The 26,005-nt window shown below is 40.7% G+C and overlaps 3 protein-coding genes across 3 annotated transcripts; 2 read left to right on the top strand and 1 right to left on the bottom strand.

Annotated features, from left to right (window-relative positions):
* The first annotated feature begins 674 nt into the window (after positions 1-674).
* On the top strand, positions 675-1,133 carry LOC110939522. Its single transcript, XM_022181082.1, has one exon. The coding sequence runs from the start codon at positions 675-677 to the stop codon at positions 1,131-1,133; it is 459 nt and encodes a 152-aa protein (XP_022036774.1).
* A 1,060-nt stretch (positions 1,134-2,193) lies between these two features.
* Positions 2,194-3,744, bottom strand: LOC110938388 (glutathione S-transferase T3-like). The gene is made up of 2 exons (XM_022180753.2): positions 3,131-3,744; positions 2,194-3,006 (listed from the first exon to the last, which is right to left on the bottom strand). Exons 1-2 carry the CDS (start codon positions 3,615-3,617, stop codon positions 2,225-2,227), a joined length of 1,269 nt encoding a protein of 422 aa, XP_022036445.1. The 5' UTR covers positions 3,618-3,744; the 3' UTR covers positions 2,194-2,224.
* A 5,632-nt stretch (positions 3,745-9,376) lies between these two features.
* LOC110939569 (ACT domain-containing protein ACR4) lies at positions 9,377-11,545 on the top strand. Its single transcript, XM_022181125.2, has 6 exons — positions 9,377-9,622; positions 9,717-9,762; positions 9,875-9,989; positions 10,080-10,147; positions 10,364-10,963; positions 11,045-11,545. The coding sequence occupies exons 1-6, from the start codon at positions 9,549-9,551 to the stop codon at positions 11,504-11,506; spliced, it is 1,365 nt and encodes a 454-aa protein (XP_022036817.1). The 5' UTR covers positions 9,377-9,548; the 3' UTR covers positions 11,507-11,545.
* Positions 11,546-26,005: the final 14,460 nt, after the last annotated feature.

Consider the following 26,005-nt stretch of genomic DNA (forward strand, 5'->3'; position numbering starts at 1 on the left):
TCGCTTGGGATAGAGTGACGAAGAGTATTAAAGATGGAGGGTTGGGGTTAGCTAAGTTGGAGGATAATAATTATGCGTTGTTGCTTAAGTGGTTATGGAGGTATCGCATGGAGGACGGAGCGTTGTGGAGAAAGGTGGTGGACGCTATACACGGGTCTAGCAGAAGATGGGAGACTATCCAATGTAATAACCGTTTTGCCGGTGCTTGGTCCAGGTTAGTCAGAGCTGGTTACAACCTTAGAGTTGACGGTAATGGGTTTGTTAATTCGATAAAAGGGGTGGTGGGTGACGGTTTGACTCTCAAATTCTGGATTGATCCATGGCTCACCACGGAGCCGTTAAAGTTCAGATTTCCTAGGCTGTTCCGTTTGGATGGCGATAAGCGTTGCACAGTTGCTGACCGTATTCCTGAAGGTATCGGTTCTGGCACGATAGGCTGGAACTGGAAGCGATATCCGAGTAGCGAGTTGGAAATTGAGGAGCTCATACAGTGCCACCGTTATCTCTCTAGTGTTGTGCTTAGTACCCGCGAGGATTATTGGGTGTGGTCTCATGATCCGGGAGAAGGTTACTCGGTTAAAGAGGCTCGGAGATGGATGAAATAGAGCAACCAATCCGTTAATAATCTGACATATAAATGGTGTACGTGGGTGCCGGGTAAATGTAATATTTTCATGTGGAGAGCTAGCTTGGATAGGCTTGCTACCAAGGAAGCTCTTCGGTATCGTAACATTAATGTTGGAGTTGGTGCGTGTGCCTTATGCAGCGAAGTAGAAGAGACGGTGGATCATTTGTTCTTCGGTTGTAGGGTTGCTTGTGGTGTGTGGGACGCTATCGGGTCATGGTGCAAGGTCCCTCGGTTCTTTGTTTTCTCGTTTTCTGATGTGTTACATGCTATTGACGATTTGCCTTACACAAACAAGAAGAAGGAGATTCTACGCGGCATCATTGCTATTGCTTGTTGGCAAATTTGGAAGGCTAGGAACGAAAAGGTTTTTAACGGTTTAGATATTAACGTGGTGCATATTGTCTCGGATGTCAAGTCTTTGGCGTATCTTTGGTTTAAGAGTAGACATAAGGGGGGTTCGATAGCTTGGAGAAATTGGTGTATGTTTGATTTTCCGTTGATGTAATCTTTTCCGCGGCTTTCCGATCTCGTTCTTAGAGATCGGTGGCGCGGGTTTGTGTTTTAATGAAATTCGCCTTTCAAAAAAAAGATAAGGCTTTGGGACCTTTAGGTTCTGAGTTCGATTTCCACAAGAGGGTTTTTTTCAGATTGGGTTTCCTCCTAAATTGATGTATATGCGTTATGTCTAGTGGAGATGGATACGATCGGATGGTTCCGCTGATGACACGATTATACTCTAGTGGTCCGTCAGTGATCCAAATTTACCGTTAAAAAAAAAGATTGTGTTGGTTCAAATACATTTTGATACATGAATGTAGCACGAAATATGATATGTAAATCATGCTTTTTATCATAAGCAACACTCGATGTAGGTCTTTTGTCATCATGTCATTAAGGAAAGTGTGTATATGTGTGTTCAATAATAGTTAGTCGTGTTGACAATCAACGTGATATACCTATCTCAAAGATGCATCCCATCACATGATTGGCATGTTTGATGGATAGTATATAACGTTATAGCCTTACTATAACTAAACCCCTCCAAATTATATAGGTTGTTGATAACATGAGTTTGTTTTGTCACAAAGATAATATTGAAATTGTTGTTTTAGCTGCTTTATTTATAATAATAAAGAATCTGAATTTGTTAAATGTTATTGTTATTGTCATCTATTAAACAAATATACCATGACTGTAATCATTAATGCTCACAACAAATAAGTAAAAGAACTTACATGATGAACATTGGTATAAAAATAAGGCTGGAAGGTATGGTTTGGCTCATCCCCACGGGGATGAGCCTCCACGTAGGCGCCACGTAGGCGGCTAGCATGGGATGAGCCAAAATGAAGATGGAGGGGGATGGAGGATGGGGCCCCACCACATATTTTTTATTGTTTAATTTAATAACCAAGTTAATAAACTTTATAAAATTTAAAAAACACAACATAAAAAAACATAAATAATTTCATTTCATAACATAAAAAAAAATTACATTCCCTAAAAAAAAGAAACCGAAAATAAAAAAATAAAAAAAATTACATTTCCTAAAAAAAAAAAAGAAACCGAATATAAAAAATAAAAAAATTACGTTTCCTAAAACCTACGACGTCCATTTTTTTTCACCTCTTCTTTCATCCTCCGATAAACCTCGCGTTCATCCTCCGGAACCGAGTCGAGATCCAATCGCATAATCCTAAAATCTTCCGCTCGAGCATAGTCGGACGACACGTTTTTCTTGTGAGAATACTTTTCGGCCGCGAACTGTTTGAACGAACGGAATTCGCTTATCAAGTCGTCCATTTTTGACGATGCCTTTTCGCCCCTACCTCCACTCGAGCCGCCACCTCCACTCGAGCCGCCACCTCCACTCGAGCCGGCCACTTTTCGCTTTGCGGCCGCTTCTTTTTTTGCTTTGTCCCTCCCGGGGGGACGTTCCGACTCGTGAACGGGCAAGACATCCTCGTCATCTTCCGGGTCGTCGTTTATGTCGATTTGACATCGAGCGGTGGAGCCTCCCGCACTATAACTTCCGGACTCGGAAGTTTTAGTGCGTTTGGCCGTTGCGACCTCATTTGGAATCGGCTTCCATTTTTGTTCTTTACTTACAACTTTCCATGCTCGGAAGTGCGGGAAAGGCGTTGAATTTTCAGAGTCCCACTTGGCGATAGCAAGGTTAAGAATGTCCGCCTCGTTACTCCCGCTTGGAGGATTAAGGTAAATTTGGTTATAAATTTGATTAAAGGCGTTGACGACCTTGATCATTTTTCGCCACTTGGCCGAGACGGATTCGATATCACGAGCCGGACCATGCTCCATAATCGCGTTAAACCTCGCCGTTGTCTTCCTCCAAAAACTAGTACCCGATTGGTTGTTTCCTAAATTTTAAAAAAAATAGTGCATTAGTAAAAAAAAAGAAACCGAAAATAAAAATAAAAAAAAATAAACCGAAAATAAAAATAAAAAAATAGAAACCGAAAATAAAAATAAAAAAAATTATACCGACTATCGGGCAAGTAGAAGCCTTAACATACGCCATAGCTAGCGCCTCCTCTTCTACTTTCGTCCAAGGTCTCCCACTTCGTTTCGGTTTTTCCGCGGTTTCGGGTTCAACAACCTTCTTTCCCTTCCCCTTGTTTTTTTTACGCGTGAGCTCTTGCGGTGGTGATTCGGGGACGACTTCTTCATCATCATCTTCAAGTTGAACCGGGGGTTGCGATTGCGATTGGAGTTGTTCAAACGTGTTGCGTTGCATGAATTGTTGGAGCGCTTGATATTGTTGAAGTTGTTGAAGTTGAGACATTTGTGAGAAGGCGTTGGGTGTTTGTTGAACTTGTTGGAAACCCGAAAACGGAAATTGCGAAGTCCCCCACGAAGGATCCATAGTCGGAGTGTAAGCGGGACTCGAAAAAAAATTAGGTTGGTTCGGATTGGGATTATTCGGGTTGGGGTTGTTTGGGTTGGGGTTGTTTGGGTTGAATGGATTCATGTTTGGTAGAGAATGGTATAAAAAATATAGAGTATTTTTTATAAAAAAGGATGAGAAATGGAGAAGAATGGGAGTAGAATGAGAGAAAATGGTATAAAATGGATTGGGATTATGGTATTTATTAAAATGGAAATTGAATTTTTTTTTTTTTTAAAATCTAGCCGTTACCCAACGGTTGTTTTTTGGAGAAGTGGGGCGGCACACCCGGCTGGAGCTCGCCGGTTGTGATGCTTGCCGGGCCAGGGGGGCGGTGTGGGGGTCCGGCGCCGGGCCAAGCCGGCCCCCATACCTTCTAGTCTAATAGATTTAGTGGGTATTTAAGTTAGTCGTTAAAAATACGTTAATATATAATTTATTTTAAGTAGCTGGTGAACCATTTATTAGTTAAAATTAATATTAAGCATCTTGTATTATATATATATTTTTTTTCAAAAGTACTCACCTCATGTATTTTTTTTCGAAACTAGAAGATTCATTCGTGCGCGTTGCGCCGCGGCCAACGAAATTGACATGCTGTTGATCAGATTTACATTTACAATATGTTAAAGATGTTTTTATCGGTTAAGTCTGTATTATTATCTTATACAAATAAGTAATTCACCAAATAAGCTCAATACAATTAATGGTATCATAATTACTATGTTACATGACTTGTATCCATATAAATAACCTATTGTATTAAGCTCCCCGCATTGTGGCGGGGGCGTAAAACCGTGACAAATAGCACCAATGCCACACTATAGCCAACGATCACCAACATTGAAGTGGAAAAATCAGACCAACATATAAAACATAGAAAGTAATAACTAACTCGATTTAGGACTCGCGCATTATGACAAACTTATTAAACGGGAAAAAAAATAGACGACGTAAACACACTGAACCACACACGTACGTTGTCACATGTTAACTCGCAAAATTTAGAACGAAACGTATAACAAAACGTAAAATCGTTGAACCACACACACACACATGTGTCGTGTTAAGTCGCAAAATTTAGATCTAAACGTAAAACGGAAAATTTTGCAAAATATAAAGTTGAAAGTAAAAAGGTTGTGAGGTTAAATTGGAAAAACTAAAAACTTTTGGTTTAAAACTACAAAATCAAGTAGTTTTGGGTTTAAAGTGAAACATCATTTTTTTGAAAAACCCGCAAAACATGGGACAATGCATTAACTTGTTGTAAATTTATATTTATATTATGTAAAATTTTGAACAAACTGGATTAGAACAAAAAACCACTAAAGCAATATGTATAACTCATATATGCACAATCTTGTTGCAAAATAATAGTATATAAATGCTTGAAAATCGATTAATACCAAGTAAATTTCAACTACATAGATAGATGTATATAATTAATAATTTTATATTCATACAATGTTCGTTAATAACTTAACTAGTGGGGATTTCCAGAGCTATCGTGGCGGGTTTTCAATCGGTGTCAGTTCGGTTTGTTACACTGTCGGTATGATACAGACACTCGGTATACTATCAACACGTGTTTTACACTAATCGAAAACCTTAAAACCCCGCACCGGTACTAATATTTCCAAGCGCTATTGGTTCGTTTCGTCATGGTATCAATATCGATATGGGTACCCGTATAATAATCAACACGTGTTTTACATCAATCGAAAACCATAAAAGCGAACACCAATAATGCTATTCATATATCGTCGCAGACAAGATTCTATAAATAAGACACTATCAAAACCAGAAACCATAAAAATGAATACGAGCACTGATACCGACATTACTAAAAGATAAAATAAATACTTAACAAAAGTTATCTACTATTCATCGTTGTCGCGGACAGAGTTGTATAAATAAGGTACTATCAAAATCGAAAACCATAAAATAAATACTTAAAAACAGTTTTCTATTGTTCATCACAAATTCATTTAATATGTATAACTAGCAAGATTCTAACGTGCTTCGCGGCGGGTGCCGCTATCGTACCAAACCGTATCGAAACCGACTGAACATCATCTATATTGGTACCTGTATTTTTTTTATTGATTTTGTTTTCGATAAACTGACACTGTATCGCTATCATACCATACAGTACAAACCAAACAACATCGTTACTTGTATGTATTCTTTTTACGGTTTTCTGTTTAATAGCGGATATCGTGCCGTTACCGTAGTAAACTAAGTGAACAACATTGGTTTAGTTAACAATAATTTTTTTTCTTTTGATAAACTGACACCATATCGCTACCATACCAAACAACATGCATGCCAGTACTTTTATTCATTTTTGTGGTTTCCGGATTTCAAAAAAAAACATTAATACAAGTCTGTCTGCAACAATAAATGAATATCGGTACAAGTATCGTGATAATCTAAACCGATTGATCAATCAATGTCGGTACCGATGTTCGTCTTCATTGTTTTTTACTAATGTAAATCACGTGTTGATTTCTATAAAGAGCGTATGTATCGTATCGGTATTGTAACGAACCGAATCAATACAACGCCCGCGGTAACGCATCGTCACAACACACGGCCAAATAACTTGGAATGTTAAAAAATAAATAAGCTTAGATACGAATTAAATATTTTAAAAGAACGCAAGATATTACTAAAAACAAAATGAATAATAAATAATAATAGTTAAAAACAAATACTTAAATATTAGCAACTATTATTTATCACTAAAAAAACAAATTATATAATAAAATTAATTACTACAAATAATAAAAAATAATAAAAAACTATTAATTAAGAGTTTATTTTCATATGTATAATATTTTTTTGTGGTTTCTGGATTTTTAAAAAAAATCATCTATACAACTCTGTCCACAACAATAAACGAATATCAGTACAAGTATCGTGATAATCTGAACCGATTGATCCATCGGTGTCGGTATCGATGTTCGTCTTTATCTTTTTCGACTAATGTAAATCACATGTTGATTTCTATACATAGTGCATGTATCGTATCAGTATTGTAACGAACCGAATCGATACAATGTCCACGGTAACGCATCGTCACAACACACGACCAAATAACTTGGAATGTTAAAAAATAAATAAGCATAGATACGGTTTTATATATTTTAAAAAGTTAAAGAACGTAAGTTATTACTAAAAAACAAATTTTAAAACAAACAATAATTTAAAAAAAACAAATACTTAAATATTAGCAACTATTATTTATCACTAAAAAACAAATTATATAATAAAATTTATTACTACAAATAAAAAACAAATAATAAAAAATTATAAAGTACTATTCATGTGGAGTTTATTTATCACCAAAAAACAAATTATATAATAAAATTTATTACTACAAATAAAAAACAAATAATAAAAATTTGTAAAGAACTATTCATCAAGAATTTTTTTTCACTAGAAAACAAATTATACAATCAAATTTATTACTACAAATAAAAACAAATAATAAATATTTGTAAAGTAGTACTATTCATCAAGAGTTTATTTTTATATGTATCATAATGTTGTATTATATATTATCAATATTTAGTATTTAGTATATAGAAATGTAATAAAATATTTCAGTTTACAGATAGTTTTTTTTTCTTTTAAAAAATTCAATTGAATTTCATAAAAACTTACATTAAATTGTGTATGAATTTCAAACAAAGTATAAATATTATATATATATATATATATATATATATATATATATATATATATATATATATATAGATATAGATATTAACCTAACACAAAATTCCAGTCCAAAACACAATGACATTTAGCTAAAATGTATTTCTGAAATATTTCAGTTCACATATAGTTTTTTTCTTTACAAATATTCAATTGAATTTCATAAAATCTTACAATAAATAGGGTATGAATTTCTAAAAAAGTATGAATATATATGAACCTAACACAAAATTCCAAATGGTCTTCTTAGGACAACCTGAATGATTAACCATTTTAATCCACTGAATTTTATAAATGTAAAACTTTATTAATTATGCTAGTATTTATAAATTAATTATAAATTTGTTGTTTATAAATGTAAAACTTTATTAATTATGCTAGTATTTTTTTTTTTTTTGAATAGCCAACCAAACCTTTATTAAAAACCAAACAAACCGAAACATACAAAAAACAAACCCAGCCAGGAGCTGAGCTGGACCAACAGTACAAAAAAAGATACAGGGAAAAAACGAGACTGACTCGAAACAGAAAATAAAAACAAACCGTCTGCACCCTTAGGCCACTTTTATATTAAAATTCCACCATTCTCGCCTTGATATTGAGTGAAGTACATTTGTTGTTGAATATCTTACACCAATATTTTTAATAAGAAAATTCTGTATATCAAAAACCATACGTCAACAAAACAATAGATGTCTGCTTTGTTTGGGTTTCCTCATTTATGTTGCCATTCTTTTTTAAAATAAACCAACTTCATACAAATTATACGTTTTAGTCTATGGAAACCCCCCACATCCTTGTTTGTTTGACTTGTTTCTGGCAAAAACTACCCGTAAAACTTTGTTCTCTGTAATAAACCTAATTTGGGTTTATGTTTAAAAAATGCATGTTAATACTCTAAGTTGAAATATGTATATTATAAAAGTAGATCATTATGTGTCAATCATAGCAATTTTAAATAAAATATTTGTGTTCCTGTTACTGTTACGATTTCAGTAATTATGATAATGTTTGCTATACTGTTAAACTTTTGAAGTGTAAATAATTGCATGATAGCAAACATACATTCATTAAAAAAAACAGAAATTAATAGATATATTTTAAAACATTAAACATACATGCTTGGTACTTCCATTTTCATATTTATTCTGTCAATAAGATGGTGGTGGAATGATAAGGAAAAGATTTGGTGTTCTAAGGGACCCAGCCCTCAGGTTTGATTCCTGCTCTCCTCATTGATTGTTAATTCGATCCTTGAACTGAGCGGATTTTACCTCACCGCACTGTCATGTCTTCAGGCGAGTGTTCACGGACTTCGGCCTTAGGTGAGAGTTTTCTCCGGTTCGAAGGCGAATGTATCCCGATGCGGTGAATTTCGCCAGTAACCCATTTGAAGAATTTGTTGGCCATTCAAAAAAATATTATGATTTATTCTTCTAGTTTTTTAATCAATGTAACTAGTGTAACACATTTTCAATCAAAACTCATCCATAACAACCAACCAATAATCAAGCGTCACGTCATTTCAATAAAAACAACCAAAATCCATCCTAAATCAATTATGAAGGTGTGCAAATTAGTAACGGGGCCAAAGTCAACCAGATATCAATTTCCATGACAACTTTTGGCCTTCTTTAATGATGAGTCCGGGTTCATGAACCAAAATTTCCATTCCAAATCTCATCCTCATATATTATGGGAACGATGATTTCGATACCAATCCATCCCAATCCCATCCAGAGTCATTTGTCCATTATTGAATAAAAAAAATGTTAGATTTATAACAAACATCTTAAATCAATACCCCTAAAAATTACATGATCAAACGTGTAAAAGTGAATATAGCAATATAAGCACATGGTATTATAGTTTAATAAGATAAGGCTTAAAAACAATTAGGTACTGGATAAAAGAAAAAAATATTGCATCATAACCAAGTCAAAATATTATATGCACAACGGAATACCAAAATATCTGCTTTTGAACAAAAAAAAAATCTTAAAACTTTAATTTAATGGTAAAAAAACATGTTGAAAATAGTAATCCAATAAAAACACATTAATTATTTTCTCAATATGTTCCTTATTATTATTAATATCACATCTTAAAATATTTGATTAATGGACCAACCAGTTCAGAGGCAGTGCAGTCAGTAGTCCTCAAATTCCCATACACTCGGCATCCTCTTTCTGCTTGCTTGTGTTCTTGTTTGTATCTATCTATCTATCTATCCCACCTACCCTTTCATTTCACCAACATATACAATTCCCATCTCAAACCTAATTCAACATTATGGAATCTTGGTCTCCTTCTTTAGATGTTCATCAAGAATTTGCCAAACTTGTTAACCGTATGCATCCCCCCAGGTATTATAATTATAATAATTTTATATCTATTTCTTTTTTTTTTTAGTTAATATTTATGAATCTCTCTGTTTTAATTTGGTTTTTGTGTTTGTAGGGTTACTGTTGATAACATCACATACAGAAAAGTCACTTTAATTAAGGTAGTATAACTTTAATTTTTTTATTTTTTTAAGAATTATAAAAATGTATTTAATTATTTGGTTCAGATTCAATCATTCAAACTGTTTAAGGTTTATTTAATGATGTTGGCAGGTTGACAGTGCCAACAAAAGAGGAAGTTTGTTAGAAGTTGTTCAGGTTTTAACTGATCTCAACATACAAATTAAAAGAGCTTACATTTCTTCAGATGGGGAATGGTTTATGGATGGTAAAATTATATACATTTATATACATATATTTTCAATCATTGTAGTCGAATTGCCGCTAAACATCGCCTTATTCGATTCATGTTTGACAGTATTTCATGTCACTGATCAGTATGGCAACAAGCTCTCCGAGGATAATGTCGCTGACCGTATCCAACAGGTCCGTGGCGAATCCAGAATTTTTTTTAATGTGTTCCTTTAGATGGATTATCACTATTTTTTCCACTATTTTTTTCCAAACTGACTGGGTTCCTAGGAACCCACAAAATGTGGCTAAATCCGCCGCTGTTTATACTAAATCTGCATGTCGTTATCATCGTTATAGTTATCGTTATCGTTATTGTTATAGCTGAATAAACTATGTTATGTGTTATAGTCACTTGGACCTAGAGGTTGCAGTTTCAGATCATTAAGGGGTTCAGTTGGGGTCCAGTCAGCTATGCAACACACAACGATCGAGTTAACCGGGCGTGACCGGCCCGGTTTACTATCCGAGGTTTTCGCAGTCCTCGCGAACCTCAAATGCAATGTTGTGTCTGCCGAAATCTGGACTCATAACTCAAGAATTGCTTCAATTGTTTATATAACCGACGATGAAACCGGACTCCCAATAGAAGACCCTGATCGACTCGCCAAGATCAAACATCTTCTCCTTTTTATTCTCAAAGGGGGTAGAGATCGACGCAGGGCTCAAACCGCAGTCTCCAGGGGATTTACGCATACGCAAAGGAGACTGCATCAGTTGATGTATGCAGATCGGGATTATGATACCGGAGAATATAATCGGTTGGAGAATTCCAGAAGCGTAAAACCGTTAGTGACGGTTGAGAATTGCAGTGAGAAAGGGTATACCGTTGTGAATTTGCGGTGTCCCGATCGGCCTAAGTTGTTGTTTGATACAGTTTGTACACTTACTGATATGCAATATGTGGTATATCATGCCACTATTATTGCTGAAGGAGTTGAAGCTTCTCAGGTATTAATTTAATTGTCTAACAGTTTTGCTGTTGGTGGGATTTTACCGAGTATAATAATGTTATATTTGTGTTGTTTTAAGGAATTTTACATCCGTCATACAGACGGATGTCCAATCAGCTCAGAAGCCGAGAGGGAACGTGTAATCCGTTGCCTTGAGGCAGCGATCAAGAGGCAAGTTCCCGAGGGTGTAAAGCTGGAGCTATGCGGGGAAGACAGGGTCGGGTTGTTATCAGATGTGACTCGGATATTTAGAGAGAACGGGCTTTCGATCACGAGGGCGGAGGTGACTACGAGAGGATTGAAGGCAGTTAACACGTTCTACGTGACGGATTCATCCGGAGATCAGGTGAAAAGCGGAATGATTGAAGCGGTTCGTGATGCGATCGGCAAGAGTGTGCTCACGTGGAAGGAAGACAATGTGTTGAAGACGGGGAACTCGCAGCCGACGACGAGGTTTTCTTTGAGTGGATTGTTTCGATCTAGATCGGAAAAGTTTTTGTACAACTTGGGATTAATTAGTTCTTGTTCCGAAGTAATCTAATCAAAATTCATTGTGCGTCTAGTGGTATGTTGTTTGCCCCGCAAAAGTAAAGTGGGTTCAAATGAAACAATATGTTGGGTAAAAATACTATGTTTTAAAAAGAATATAATGAGAAATGTAGTATTTGTTGACGTTCTAAAAAGTTAGTATGATGTTACTAGAAATTGAAAAGTACGGGTCGTGGACCGTCACAGATGACCATGAGCGATCGTTTTCCCGCTAGTGTAAAGTTGGTGTGGCACTGTGTGATTAGGCAGTAGAAAAGGGACAGAATTTAAAAAGAGGGATGACTTTATGGCAGTCGCAGCTTTTGTGGGAAGACCGTGAAGAAGGGTCACGTGAATAGAATCATGTATTGTATGTCTGTATCTTCCTTGATCATTGTGCACACTAAGTATCTCGGAGGTATCTAGAAAAAGAGATTTTCTTTAAATTATAAGACTGAGAGGTGTGTATCGGGAGAGGGCATCGGGAGGGTGGGGTGGACAACCTCCCCGACCGGAACACCGCACCGCCCCCCCCCCCCCAATCTATCTTCGGCGCATTTGGTGAATTTCTCCCGATCGTCCCGAGAAGAATTGTTGCCTTTTTTTGACCGTTAAAACCCAACGGTTCAATTTCAAAATAAAAAAAAAACTTTATATTTATTTTCTATTTAAAGGAACCTAAACCAATTTTCTACGATTCTCTAAACATATTTACACCCATTCAAACAAAAAAACTCATGGATCCGAGCCGATCAAACCCACGTCCTTTCTTTCCGAACACACCCGCTACTCCTTCCACTCAATCTCCAGTTGTGTACCCCACGACACCGATGGATCCATTTTCGTTTGGTGGTTTTAGCCAAAATCCAAATGCTTGGCAACTTCAATACCAACATCAACAACAACAAATGCAAATGCAAATGCAAATGTCGGCCTCAACCGTCGAGTCAACCCGCAACCGAGCATGACTACGTTTCTTTAGCCGTAAATGACGATGTTATACCCGAAACGCAACCACAAATGACAAGTGCAAAAAAAGGGAAAAAACGCAACCACAAATGACAAGAGCATGCCTAATGAGATGGGGTAAATTTTTCACCCACCCAATCATATTGTGTCATGTCATTTCTCCTCCCATTCTCCCCTCTTGCCGGTGGTTTCTCCTAAACCATTTAAAAAAAACAAAACATGTAATTGGTTGATATAACTCTGGGCTCCACCACTTACCCTCTCCCTCTTCTTTGCCGCAGGCGGCATTCTTTCCCCGCAAACTCCTCTCCATCATCTTTGCCGATCGGTAACTCCTTGTTGGCGGTGGACATGTCGTGCGGCATATGCATTTGTCGATGCATTTGCCTAACCCACCCCGTATACCCTAAGCCCATCCGTGTTAGGGGTTATATAGCGTTATATTGGGCTGTGACGCCCCATAGCGCCCCGGAACACCATCCCATCCAGCATTATGAGTCGGGTTATGTGTCAGTCGCGATATCTATAATGGGAAGAGGGGGGTTATGGTTTTTGTTTCTCTCACACACATATATATACATACATATATATATATCTATAATTTCTCTCACTTCTATATACATACATGTTATATAACTCATCTTTCCACTACACACTCAAGTTATATAACCCACTTCTCTTACTTTTTTTTACAATTTGTCACATAATCCCCCTTATGGGGCTTGACCACTACACATGGACTAATACGATACAGTGTGTGGGGGCGTGGAACACGCGTGGAGGTCTTAACCACACCGTTACTCCACCTTGTGTATGGCGTTGATGTTGGCGTGGGAGAGGGGCCGCTCCGATTTTCACCAGCGTGGAGGGCAAATGGGTGGTGACGTGTCGGCTGAAGACTCAAGAACCAGTTGACACGACCTGGTCAGAGTAGAGCTTCAGATGACCCGGCAAGAAACCTGCAAGATCACAAGAGACAAAGCACACCGTTAGCCTCGTCACAGGGAGGGGGGCCTCTCTGTGACCAAGCTCGGGCGTGAGAATAAGTATTTGCGAGGAGGAAATAGGTCAGGGAGAGAGAGAGAGGAGAGTTTAGAGAGAGAAGTAGCGATTACCCCTTGCTGGAAGTCTTGGCGGGGTATTTATAGCTTTTGGGTGTGCTGATGTGGCAAGTTAGTTAGAGTCGGATCAGTCGCTATCATGGCGGTTATGGAGGTGGGACCCAGTTAGTTATGTCGCACCATCGTATATGTCCGATCCGTCTTATGGTGCAAGGTCCGGTCCGACCTTAGTACGCCGTGATTCGGTTCTATTTATGACGATGATTCGGTCCGGTCAGGGACGTATCCTCATCAAGTCCCCCTAGTTCGTAGTGTTTCTTAGATAACAGCTTCGAACTACGACGGCGCAATTTTGGCGGTCTAAGTCTCTGATTTGCCGTTTCGTAAAAAATTTTTGAATTTTAAATTTCTAGGCGGTGACCTTAGTTGGGTAACCGACAGTCACTTTATGTTTCCCGTCTGATGTGACGGTTGGTGTGCGTCAGCTGTCATGACGTGTCACCGTCTGATTGGTGGTTTTAAGTCGGTTCTATATCCCTATAAAAAGGGGGAGAAAATAATCTTCCGATTTTACTTTTCACTTTTCACTTTCCACTCTTCATCTTCTTCATTCCTTCTTCACTGAAAACAGGCGATCTGCAAAACAGGTCAGTTTCTTCCTTACATGGCGACGAAAAACAACCTGTCCGGTTGCTTTAACGCTTTGAATAAAAATGGTTTAGCTTGGTATGTTGAAAGATATGCAATCCCTGCATCTCTGCACCCTGTTCTCCCCAAAAAGGATACGCCTATTTATCCGTTTCCTCCGGGAAAAATAGGGGTTTACACCCGTTTATTCGATTATTGTAACTATCGTCTCCCTCTGACGAAGTTCTTGATCGGAGTTCTTACGTTCCACGAGGTTCACATTTCTCAAATGAACCCCTTCGGCCTTGCCAAGGTGTGTCATTTTGAGCTGGCGTGTCGTGGTTTGGGGTCCGACCCGGACTTGGATGTGTTCCGGGCTTTTTACAAATTGAATCGGTCCGGCAACTGGTACACCTTTGAGGTCAGAGATAAGAATTCCTGCTGCTATACATGGATTACCACTAGCATAAAGGACTGGAAAGAACGATTTTTCTATGTTGACGACCGGTGCGTTCCGGAGTTTATGGTCTGGAGAACCAAGAAGATGAAGCTCCCGTCTTCTCTTCCTGAGGACTTTGAATTTAATAGGGACTTATACGCAAACTTGATTAAGGAAGCAGTTCGCATACAAAGTTATCCGGAACACATTCTTGCTATGGGACGGATCAGCACGATTTGGTCCGAGCTGGCGTGGTACCCTACCCTTAGGTGGAACGGAGAGGGTTAGTCATGCCTTTTACTTTTGACATGATGCTCGTCGTGTCACTCGCATGATTATTTTACTTCTACTTTTATTTTTTCTTTTATTATACCGGACTTCAGATACTACTTGCTTACTTTTTTGCAGTTATGGGTTTGAGGGAAGCTTTAAGATTGAAGTCCTTCGACTCCAAGGAGCTTGAGATTCGGGCCACAAGGACATCGAAAGATGACCCTCCGTATTTAAACGTGGTGCAGGAGAATTTTTATCAGATCCGAGAACCGGAAGTTCCGAATGATCAAGGAGGTTTAGCCGGTCAAGGGGGTTCAGGCCCAAATCCTTCGGTACAAACAGCGAACGTCGCTCCGGCTCAAATTGTGACGGCGACCAGCAGTGGTAAGGGTAAGGGTAAGGGGACTGGTTCGATTGGGTCGAAAGGATCCGGCTCCAATTTTGTGATCGAAGATGAGGGTGTCCACCTATCTGTGGGAGACGAAGACGAACGTGCTGAAAATTTAAAGGAGGGTGGTGATGATGGTGATGAGGAGGAGGAGGAGAATGAAGATGAGCAGCCTCAGACTAGCTTGAAGAGGAAAAAGGCTCCGTCTAAGTCTGGTCCGAAACCTAGACAAAAGAAGATAAAGACGGATTTTAAGACTATTACTCTGGATGACGATGATGACCAAGCTACTGGATTCTCTACTGCTGGAGGCGTGTTAGAAAACTTAAATGCTCATCTTCATGGGGGTCGTACCCCAAGGGACCATCCAAAAAACATTTCATCGAGTCCATTGTCCTTCGGGGGAGGGGCCACCAAGGTTGTTGCTGATGTTCTTACTTCCGATCCTAAGAAGATCGAACCTTCTCCTTCGGGTAAGTTCACCACGGGGGTTGCTTCTAATGTGTCAAGGCCGAGTCCCAAGCCTGTTGACGGTGGGGACAGTGCCTCTTCGTCCCCTTTATGGTTTAACACTGAAGCTATTTTCTTATCACGGGAGTTAGGTTTGGGCGGCATTGAGGATATGGATTCGACCCGAGCATTGGAGAAGTATGTTCCGGAGTGGTCGTTGACGAACAAGGATCGGATAGTGGATGCTTTGTCGGCAAAAATGGCGTTATTTCATTTGGGGACTCCGACGGAGCACTATCATTATCGGAAGATGAGTGGCCCGGAGCTTGGAAATGCCCTTATGATAAACCAAGCCCAATCTAATTCATTGGTGGTGGAGTCGTATAAACGTTGGATCGAGTCGGAATCAGCTTGTAACAAACTCCGACGCGAAATCGCCAGCTTGGAAAAAGAAGATAATGTTCGCTCGAAGACGAAACAAGAACTGAGCTCTCTTCGATCTCAGATTGATCGTTTAAAAGAGCAAAAATAAGAAGCAGAGGAGGTTAACAAATCGACCCAAGCTTCGGCTGCGGTCGCTTATGAGGCTCGAGATAGAGCTCTTCAAGATTTGAAAATTTTTAAGTCCAAATTTGCTGACTTGGAGAAAAAGTTATCTGGTGTGGAGAAGAAGCATGCGGCCGAACTGAAGGAAATGCAGACATCTCACGATCAACTTCTGGCTGATTATCACCGCCTGGTTGATGGTACGTTCATAATCCACTTATTTGTTACTGCTTCCCTTTCCGGCTCATTGAATCTTGTTTCTCTGTAGTTAAAGACGAATTAGAGAGAGCTCGCGACAGGGAGATCGAGTCACATAAAGCAACGATCGACGATGCGAAAGGGATGTTGGTTCGGTGTGAGCGCGATATGATTGAATCGTATGCCCAGCTGTCGGAGCTTAAACTCACCAAGCAATGGTTCTTACCAGATGGGGTCGCGTGGGTTGTCAAACTGGTGCATCAAAGCCCGGAATTGGAGAGAGTTGTTGCGGATTTGGTGAATAGTGTTAATGCGGTTGGAGCGAACGAAGGTATTAAGCATGGCTTTGAAGCCGCGAAGGGCCCTGCTCGATCCTTCGAGGAAGTTCCAGGGTATGATGGAGATGCTCAAGACAAATTAAATGCTGCGGTGAAAGCTTTCGAAGATTTCAACATCTCCGTACTTGGGAAAGTTGCTGATTTGGTAGACAAGCCTTTGTCCGTCATCAAGCAACAAAGTGAACTTCCCATAGTGAAAGAAGACTTGGAAGCTTGAGACTCGATCTTTCTCACCATATAACTTTTGGCTTTTGTTTGCTATTGTAACCGTACAATTTTAAACATATATTTTCTTTGGCATGTAACTAATACAACTTTCGCTTGAAATATTCAACTGGCATGCTTTGTACGGAATCAGACCTTGTCATTGGTTGTTTACTCCTGGCTACTTAGTCTTTAGTTTGCGTCCAAACTTAGCTGTTCGACCAGGTTTTTGGTTCGGTCATCATAGGTGACCGAAGCCTAATAGGAAATCCTTTGATTTCTTTGCTCTTAGTTGATTGGTTGTAGTCGGACCGTTTTAAGTACGGACCGTTTTGCTCAATAGATTTTATGATTTCTTAAACTACTTGAGCCTTCTCGATCGGCGCGAGGCATGGGTCGAGGCCCGTTTGTGCACGTTTTGAAAAATTGTTCGAACTTATAAATATGCTATTTTATACTTATAAAAGTACAGATCGCTTTATTCATTAATTTGCAAGTTGTTGGTCCGGGGAAAAACCCTCCCGGTTACAAAGAGAACGGAAAAATATCGGGGCATTACCCTCCCGGATTACATACGGAAATTGGAAAATAAAAAACAAAAGATAGCGATCTTCTTAAGCCGTGGCAGGCCGCTCACATGAAGCATTTCTTTAAATGCACCCCGTTCCACGTCTGGGGCACTGGCGTTCCATCAATCTTTTCCAACACATACGAGCCCTTATCGCTAGCTTCTTTTACTCGGTACGGTCCCTCCCATTTTGGGGCTAGCTTGCCGGGAGCTTCGACGCGGCTCGCATCGTTGTTTCGGAGCACGTAATCTCCGACCTTGAATTTGTAGAGTTTAGCCCGGGTGTTATAGTATTTCTCAATCTTCTTCTTGTATCGGGCTTCCTTGATAGCCGCGATGTTCCGGCGCTCTTCTAACAAGTCAAGGTTGGATCGGAGTTCATGTTCATTTTCCTTCCAATCTTTGCACCTCTGGTTTGGGAGTCCGATCTCAGCGGGAATTACTGCTTCGGTGCCGTAGGTAAGACTAAACGGCGTTTCTCCGTTGCTTGTTTTGTGCAATGTTGGGTGTGCCCATAAAACGTTTGGCAACTCGTCCGCCCAGCCTTTTCCCTCGTAACCTAGCCTCCTCTTTATCCCATCGACGATTCGTCGATTTATCTGTTCGTCCTGCCCGTTGCCCTGAGGGTGAGCAACCGAGGAAAAGACTTGGTTGATTTTTAGATTTTCACACCAGCGTTTGAATGGGTTCTCTGCAAACTGCTTTGCATTGTCACTTATGATGTAGAGTGGAAGGCCGAATCGGCATACTATTTGTTCCCAGAAAAAACGTGTCACATTGTAGCCAGAGATGACTGTAAATGGTCGAGCTTCCACCCATTTGGTGAAATAATCCACCGCGACTAACAGATATTGAGCGCTTCCGTTTGATCTTGGAAAAGGCCCGACGATATCAACGCCCCACTTTTGGAAGGGCCATGCAGCGGTTACTGATATCATTTCGTTCTTGGCTCGGAGGCTGATTGGTGCGTGCCTTTGGCACTCGTCACACTGTTGGAGCTCTTTTACGGCGCTTTCATGCATCCCGGGCCAGTAATACCCTGCGTTTTTGACTTTCGTCACAATCATCTTAGGTCCGGCATGGATACCACAGATGCCGTAGTGTATTTCCCTGATGATATAACTAGCTTGCTCCGGGTCCAGACACTTTAGCAGTGGTCCGAGAAAGGTCTTTCGGTATAAGCCTCCTTCCTGCATCTGATACTGGAGAGAGTTGACTTGGATCTTTCTTGCTTCCGCTTTATCGGTCGGCAAAACGTCATGCACCAAATAGTTAATTATTGGCGTCATCCACGTTTGCGATGGTGCTTCGACCTGCATTACTTGCGGAGCTGCGATTGAAGGCGTAGTTAAAACTTCCACTCTCACTTCCTTGGCTAAGTGACTGAACGATACCGATGCCAACTTGCTCAGAGCATCAGCCTTCTTGTTCTTGCTACGGGGAATATGTTCGACCTTACATGCTTCAAATGATGCCATTGCTTGCTTTACTTGTTCGAGATATTCAACCATGTTTGCTTCCCTCGCCTCATATTCTCCATTTACCATATTTGCTACGAGCAACGAATCCACATGGGCTATGACATTTTTTGCTCCGACTCTCAGCGCTAGGCGTAGGCCAGCTAAGAGGGCTTCGTACTCAGCTTCGTTATTTGAACTCTTGAATTCTAGCCGGAGTGCATACGTTATATCCGTTCCGTCTGGATCGGTGAGAATTAGGCCCGCTCCTGCTCCTTCGGCACTGGAAGCTCCGTCGGTGTACAAGGACCATGGCTTTTCCGGAGCTTTTTCTACCTCTTCCATTCCTTTATCTTCCGGTATTTCGACTAAGAAATCCGCTATTACCTGTCCTTTCAACGGACCTTTAGTTCGGAAGGTGATGTTGAATGCGCCCAATTCAATCGCCCATTTTTCCATTCGACCCGAGACCTCAGATCGTCGGAGAACATGTTGGATCCTTTGGTCTGTTCGTACCTCAATTGGATGGGCCTGAAAGTATCGGCGAAGTCTTCTTGAAGCATGGACTAGGGCCAGGGCTAATTTTTCCAAGTTTGAATATCTTGTTTCGTAATCTTTTAGCGTTCAGCTTACGTAATAAATGGGGATTTGTTTCCCAGTACGGTGAGCGACTAACACTGCACTGATAGCTCCGAACGATGCGGCTAAGTATACCGTTAATACCTCATCTTCTTCCGGTACGGTGAGAGTTGGCAAGGTGCCCAAACACGTTTTAAGCTCTTCGAAAGCTCGTGCGGCCTCTTCCGTCCATTTGAACTCCGATCTAAAGCTTTTTCTGAGAACATCCATGAACGGGAGCGACCAGTCTGCTGCTTTTGACAAGAACCGATGGAGAGCAGCCAATCGTCCGTTTAAGGACTGAATTTTTTAACCGACGCCGGAGGCTTCATTATAAGAACAGCATCAATCTTATCGGGGTTGGCACGTAAGCCTTTCGACCCGACCATGACTCCCAGAAACTTACCCTCCTCTACCCCGAACGTACATTTTTTTGGATTTAGCTTCATGTTGATGCTTCGGAGTCGGGTAAACGTTTCGAGTATGTCTTCTAGCATGGCGACCTCGTCGTGACTTTTGATCACGATGTCATCAACGTATACCTCTACGTTTCGCTCGATCTGATCCTTAAAAGCTTTGTTCATCAGACGCTGGTACGTAGCACCGGCGTTTTTCAAACCGAACGGCATTTTAGTAAAGCAATACACTCCTTCATTGGTGACAAAGGCCGTCTTATCCTCATCTTCGACCGCCATTTGTATTTGATGATATCCCTTGTAAGCATCCAGAAAACACTTTAACTGAACATAGCGACGGAGTCAATCTTCTCATCAATCTCCGGTAGAGGAAAACAATCTTTCGGGCACGCATTGTTTAAATCGGTGAAATCGATGCACATTCTCCACGAATTATCTTTCTTCCGTACCATGACGGGGTTTAATACCCATGTTTGATACCGAACCTCTCGAATGATTCCTGTGTCTAGGAGGCTTTTAACATCTTTTGCAATGGCTTTGGCTCGATCCGGCGCCATTTGCCTTTTCCTTTGTGCTATTGGTTTGATTGATTCTCTTACGTTCAGGTGATGTTGTGCCATAGATCTGGGGACTCCTTGCATATTGGAGTGCTTCCATGCGAAGACGTCTATCGAGTTGCTTAACAACTCCCATAAAAGCTTCTTCGTTCGTTTTGGGAGCTGGGCACCAATAGCTACTTGTTGTTCGGGAAAATCCGGGTTGATTGCCCAAAGTTCCGTAGGTACTTCGGACTTTTTGGAGTTCGTTTCCGCTGCGTGTCTTACTTCGGCGACAAACGAATTCGACTCTGAGCAGATAGTGGCAACTCCGGCCTCGGTAGGGAATTTAATAGCTCCGTGTATTGTCGAACTGATTGCTCCGAGAGCTCGCAATCCGGGTCGCCCAAGTATTATGTTGTGTGAAGAATGAGTTCGAACAACCAAGAAAGTTAGCGGTACTGTTCTGCTCTTGTTACCGTCTTTGAATGTGGTCGGGAGAGTAATCTGTCCTATCGGACGGACTACCTCTCCTGATAAACTTATCAAAGGGGTAGATACCTCGATCAACTTCCTTTTTGTTTGGGGATTCAGCTGTTGGAAACATTGGATATACATGATCTCAAAGGCGCTTCCTCCGTCCACATAAATTCGTCGGACCAGGTGTCCGGCGACAACAGCTGAAATTGTAATCGGTCCGTCCCGGGCATCATCGGGATCGACCGGAGGGAAGTACGTTGGTTGGTGCATCCATGCCGCCATATGCTGGTTCGACCGCTTTACCCCTCTTGGTACGGCTGACCGGATCATATTGATTCCGGGCTCGGTGTTCGGATTATCAACTGCTGTTGCTGGCTTCTTTCCATCTTTTACTTCTTTTACAAGGTGTGAGAGTTTACCGGATCGAACGACCTTTTCGATTTCTTGCTTTAGAGCCCAACATTCATCAGTTGTATGGCCTTTGTCTCGGTGATATTCACAATATTTCTTGGAGTGCTTATCCGAGGTGGGTCGTTGCTTCGATGGCGTAGGGAAACGAGTAGTTTCCGTGCTGAGGATTTCGCTTGGCGACTTTGTTAACTCGGAGAAACTGTTGAATCGTACGTTTCCTGTCCGAAAACTGCTTCGATCGGTCTTTTGATACGGGCCACGGTTTCTGTTCCAGTTATTGTTCCTATCTTTTGGCGGTGATGCGTTCCGTCTCCATGATGTGGTTCGTGCTTTGGAATTCCTGGCAGTTGTTTCATTCGGTTGGCCGCAAGCACTCTTCCCTCGAACAAAAGCTCGAGCCCTTTCCATGAGTGTCTCCATGGTTTTGGGGAGATCTTCGTGAAGTTTTTCCACCAACTGATTGTTCCGTACCCCGTGACAGAATCCCGACACTCGGAGCTGATCAACCGCCCCGCTTATCTGCATGCTTTCTCGGTTGAAACGGTCTATGAAATCTTCCACAGATTCTCCATCGCGGCGCTTTATATGGTGTACTTCGGTAATATCTTTTTTGCAGCGATGCTGCTGACAAAAGTTTTGCAAGAATATACGTCGGAAATCCTCAAAGTGGTCGATCGACCCCTCTGGAAACCCATCGAACCAAACTCTAGCCGATCCGGTGAGAGTTTGGGCGAACATAAGACACCAAGCCGGCATTGGCCACTGCTCGACCTTAGCCGCTCCGGCAAACGCGAACATGTGGTCGTCCGGGTCAGACGTACCATCGTAAAATTTCAACATGGGGGCATCTTTAGCTTAGCTGGGAGTGGGGCATTGACAATCCGTAATGTAAACTTTGATTGTGAAGTCATAGACGTGGGATGGTATGGCATGAGTAGCTCTTGGTCCTGGGGGTTTAAACCCAAAGATCCCTGGAGATACAGGTCGTTTAGACCGTTATTCATCGGAGCGCTTGTTACCGTGGAAAATTGTGTAACGTGTGGTATAGGAGTAGAGATCATAGAACTTACCAGAGATCCGGAAACGAAAGGTCCGCCGGAGACAGGGTTTCCTCCTGAGTAGGCATGGTAAACAAGTTTGTTCGGAGACTTTGCAGCATCTCATCTCGCTGTTGCTGCTGCTGTAACTGACGCAACAGATCGGCGTTCCTCAAAAGAAAAGCGTTGTCGAAACTAGGTAACGGCGTGACAACTGGGGCAGTAACAGACAGCGTGGTGACAGAACTTCCACCTACAGGATTTGCAGCTGGAGGAACCGACGCAGAGCCTATCGAGGCTGCTGAGGTGACAACTGCTGCTGGAGCAATTGTGGAGTTAGCGTTTCCTTCCCATATATCATTGTAAGATGGGAAAGTACTGGTGGAGACTGCTATTGTTAATTCTGCCATAACTTCGAAAAAAGAACGAGAAACACGGAAACGAATTATGTGAATTCGAGGGGATGGCGCCACTGAAGACTCAAGAACCAGTTGACACGACCTGGTCAGAGTAGAGCTTCAGATGACCCGGCAAGAAACCTGCAAGATCACAAGAGACAAAGCACACCGTTAGCCTCGTCACAGGGAGGGGGGCCTCTCTATGACCAAGCTCGGGCGTGAGAATAAGTATTTGCGAGGAGGAAATAGGTCAGGGAGAGAGAGAGGAGAGTTTAGAGAGAGAAGTAGCGATTACCCCTTGCTGGAAGTCTTGGCGGGGTATTTATAGCTTTTGGGTGTGCTGATGTGGCAAGTTAGTTAGAGTCGGATCAGTCGCTATCATGGCGGTTATGGAGGTGGGACCCAGTTAGTTATGTCGCACCATCGTATATGTCCGATCCGTCTTATGGTGCAAGGTCCGGTCCGACCTTAGTGCGCCGTGATTCGGTTCTATTTATGACGATGATTCGGTCCGGTCAGGGACGTATCCTCATCATCGGCATTTATTAGTGAGTGGATTTTGGTAAGTTTTGCTTTGTTATTATTTATCTATTTTATTTTTTTTTAAACATCCACTTTCACGCTCCTCCATCTCTGTTTATTTTTACCACGCTTTCTTACTGATGTGGCTGTCACTTAGCGATTAATGCCCACTTTTCATGCCCTCCCGCAATGTATAGTCCAAGAATTAGTGGTAGATCCGTTGTGATATACGGTGCGTGTTATGATGGATGGGAACTCGGTTTGATTAGGTGCAGCCTGTAAGAAAGAAAATAGATAACTCTAAGACAATAGTCGGACCAACATATGTTCAATTTATTGGTTTTTTCTTAATTTTGAGTTTTAGTTCGATAATAAAAGGGAAACCTATTTCAATATATATATATATATATATATATATATATATATATATATATATAGGGTAAGGTTCATGCGAGAACCACCCTTATTGCGAGAACCGCGAGAACCAATGTGAACATGGGGCAATTTTGTAAATACCAAATAACTTTAAAAAACCCTCTTACCTGCTTCCGTTTACTACCGGACTTCAAACAAAAGTTAAATTACATTTAATACAATTTTTCACGTCCACTCTCATTACATCAAAGTATCTCAGCATTTCTCAAACCGTATCTATCAAGAATTCGTCGATTACAATCGATTTCATCATCATCTCGAATACATCATCACTTCACCATCATCAGTTCACCATATTGAAGCATCTGGATTGAGATTTTATCTTAGATTTGAAATTTTACCACCAGATATTTCATATTTCATCATATAATCGAGGTTAGTTCCCAAAATTCATCCAGTTATTATAAGAATAGATGATTCAATGAGTGTGTCACTACGACGGTATCGCCGGAATTAGTCGCCGTCGGAATCACCGCCGCCAACCGAACCGTTGACGGATTTGTAATATAGATATTTTCAAATTAATCGACCGTGATAATTCTGGTTACGTTAAGGTAATTCTTATGTAATATGTGATTATGCACATGTGCATAGATTGTAATAATATGATAGATAATTTTGTCGATTCAAAATTCGTTTTGTATTGTGTGATATATAGCTATGCACATGTGCATATTTTGTCATCATAGGTTTAACAGAATTGGATATTAAGGTAATTCTTATGTAATATGTGATTATGCACATGTGCATAGATTGTAATAATAAGTCAATATGCACATGTGCATAGTGTGCAATAACATGTGAGGATACTGAACTTCAGCTATTGGGTGAAGCAAATCTGGAACAAAATAATGAAGTAATTGATGACGTATCACCTGAGCAGAACCAGATAGTAGAAGTTAACTTGGGTGACATACAAATTCAAGAACAAAATGAGGCGGGTCAAGTGTCAGACCGTGATAATTCTGGTTACGTTAACTTAGAGCAAACTCAAACGAAGAAGAATCCCGAGCTTTTGCAGCTTGAAGAATCTCCTGGTTCGAATCCCGTATTACACGGAAATGGAAAACGGGATTTGGACTAGATCACAGTTGAAGACGGTTTTAAAGAAAGATGCATTAGGAGGTAGCTCAGAGTTAACAGACTCTCTAGGTTATGCAAATATGTCAAAAGATAAGCCCGACATTGTTGGACATTGTTGAATATTTGTTGAACGAAAAACAACAGGCAATGGAGATTATCGAAGTGAAGAGCGCGGTTGATATCGAACCACTACAGATATCAAGAAGTACAAGTTTGGATAAGCCGATGATAGAATTCTTAAAGCCAACGTCTTCGAAGGTGATTTACCGGTTTCCTGATGATGAAACGACCGCTGCTCCAAGTGCAACAGAAGTGCAGGATCCGATTAGTTTTCAGCAAGATCAGCAGCCAGAAATGCTACCGCTTGTTGATGAACGGAAATACAAACGTCGTGGTATGCATCCGAATCATATGGAATCTGAGATATCAAAAGTCAAAAGTCAACAGTCACCTAATAAGTTGATTACTCAGTTTTCTGATGATGAACCGACCACTGCTCCAAGTTCAACAGAAGCGCAGGACTCGATTAGTTCTCAGCAAGATTAGCAGACAGAAAAGCTACCGATTGATGATAAACACATGTACAAGCATCGTGGTAGGCGTCTGAAGCCTATGGAATCTGAGAAGTCAAAAGCTAAGGGTCAACAGTCAGGTAAGAAGTTGATTCCCGAGTTTCCTGCTGATGAACCAACTGCTGCTCCAAGTTCAATAGAAGTGCAGGATCCGATTGGATACCAGCAAGATCAGCAGCTAGAAAAGGTACCGCTTGACGATAAACCCAAGCACAAACGTCGTGGTAGGCCTCCAAAGCGTATGCAACCTGAGAAGTCAAAATTTAAAAGTCAACAGGTAGATAAGAAGTGCAAAGCTGGAAAGAAAAAGGGTCAACCTAAGAACAAGGGCCATGTCAAGCATAAGATGACTAGGCGGAGCAACAGAGAGCCAAGTTAATAGGCTAAAAGAGACCGAATCTTGAGTTTAATGTAGACAATGATTGATTGAAGAACCATTAGATGCAACACAGAGTGTAACTGTTGATAAGTTATCTCATGTTAATG

This window comes from Helianthus annuus, chromosome 17, assembly GCF_002127325.2.
Source record: "Helianthus annuus cultivar XRQ/B chromosome 17, HanXRQr2.0-SUNRISE, whole genome shotgun sequence".
In the NCBI taxonomy this organism is placed as follows: Eukaryota; Viridiplantae; Streptophyta; class Magnoliopsida; order Asterales; family Asteraceae; genus Helianthus; species Helianthus annuus.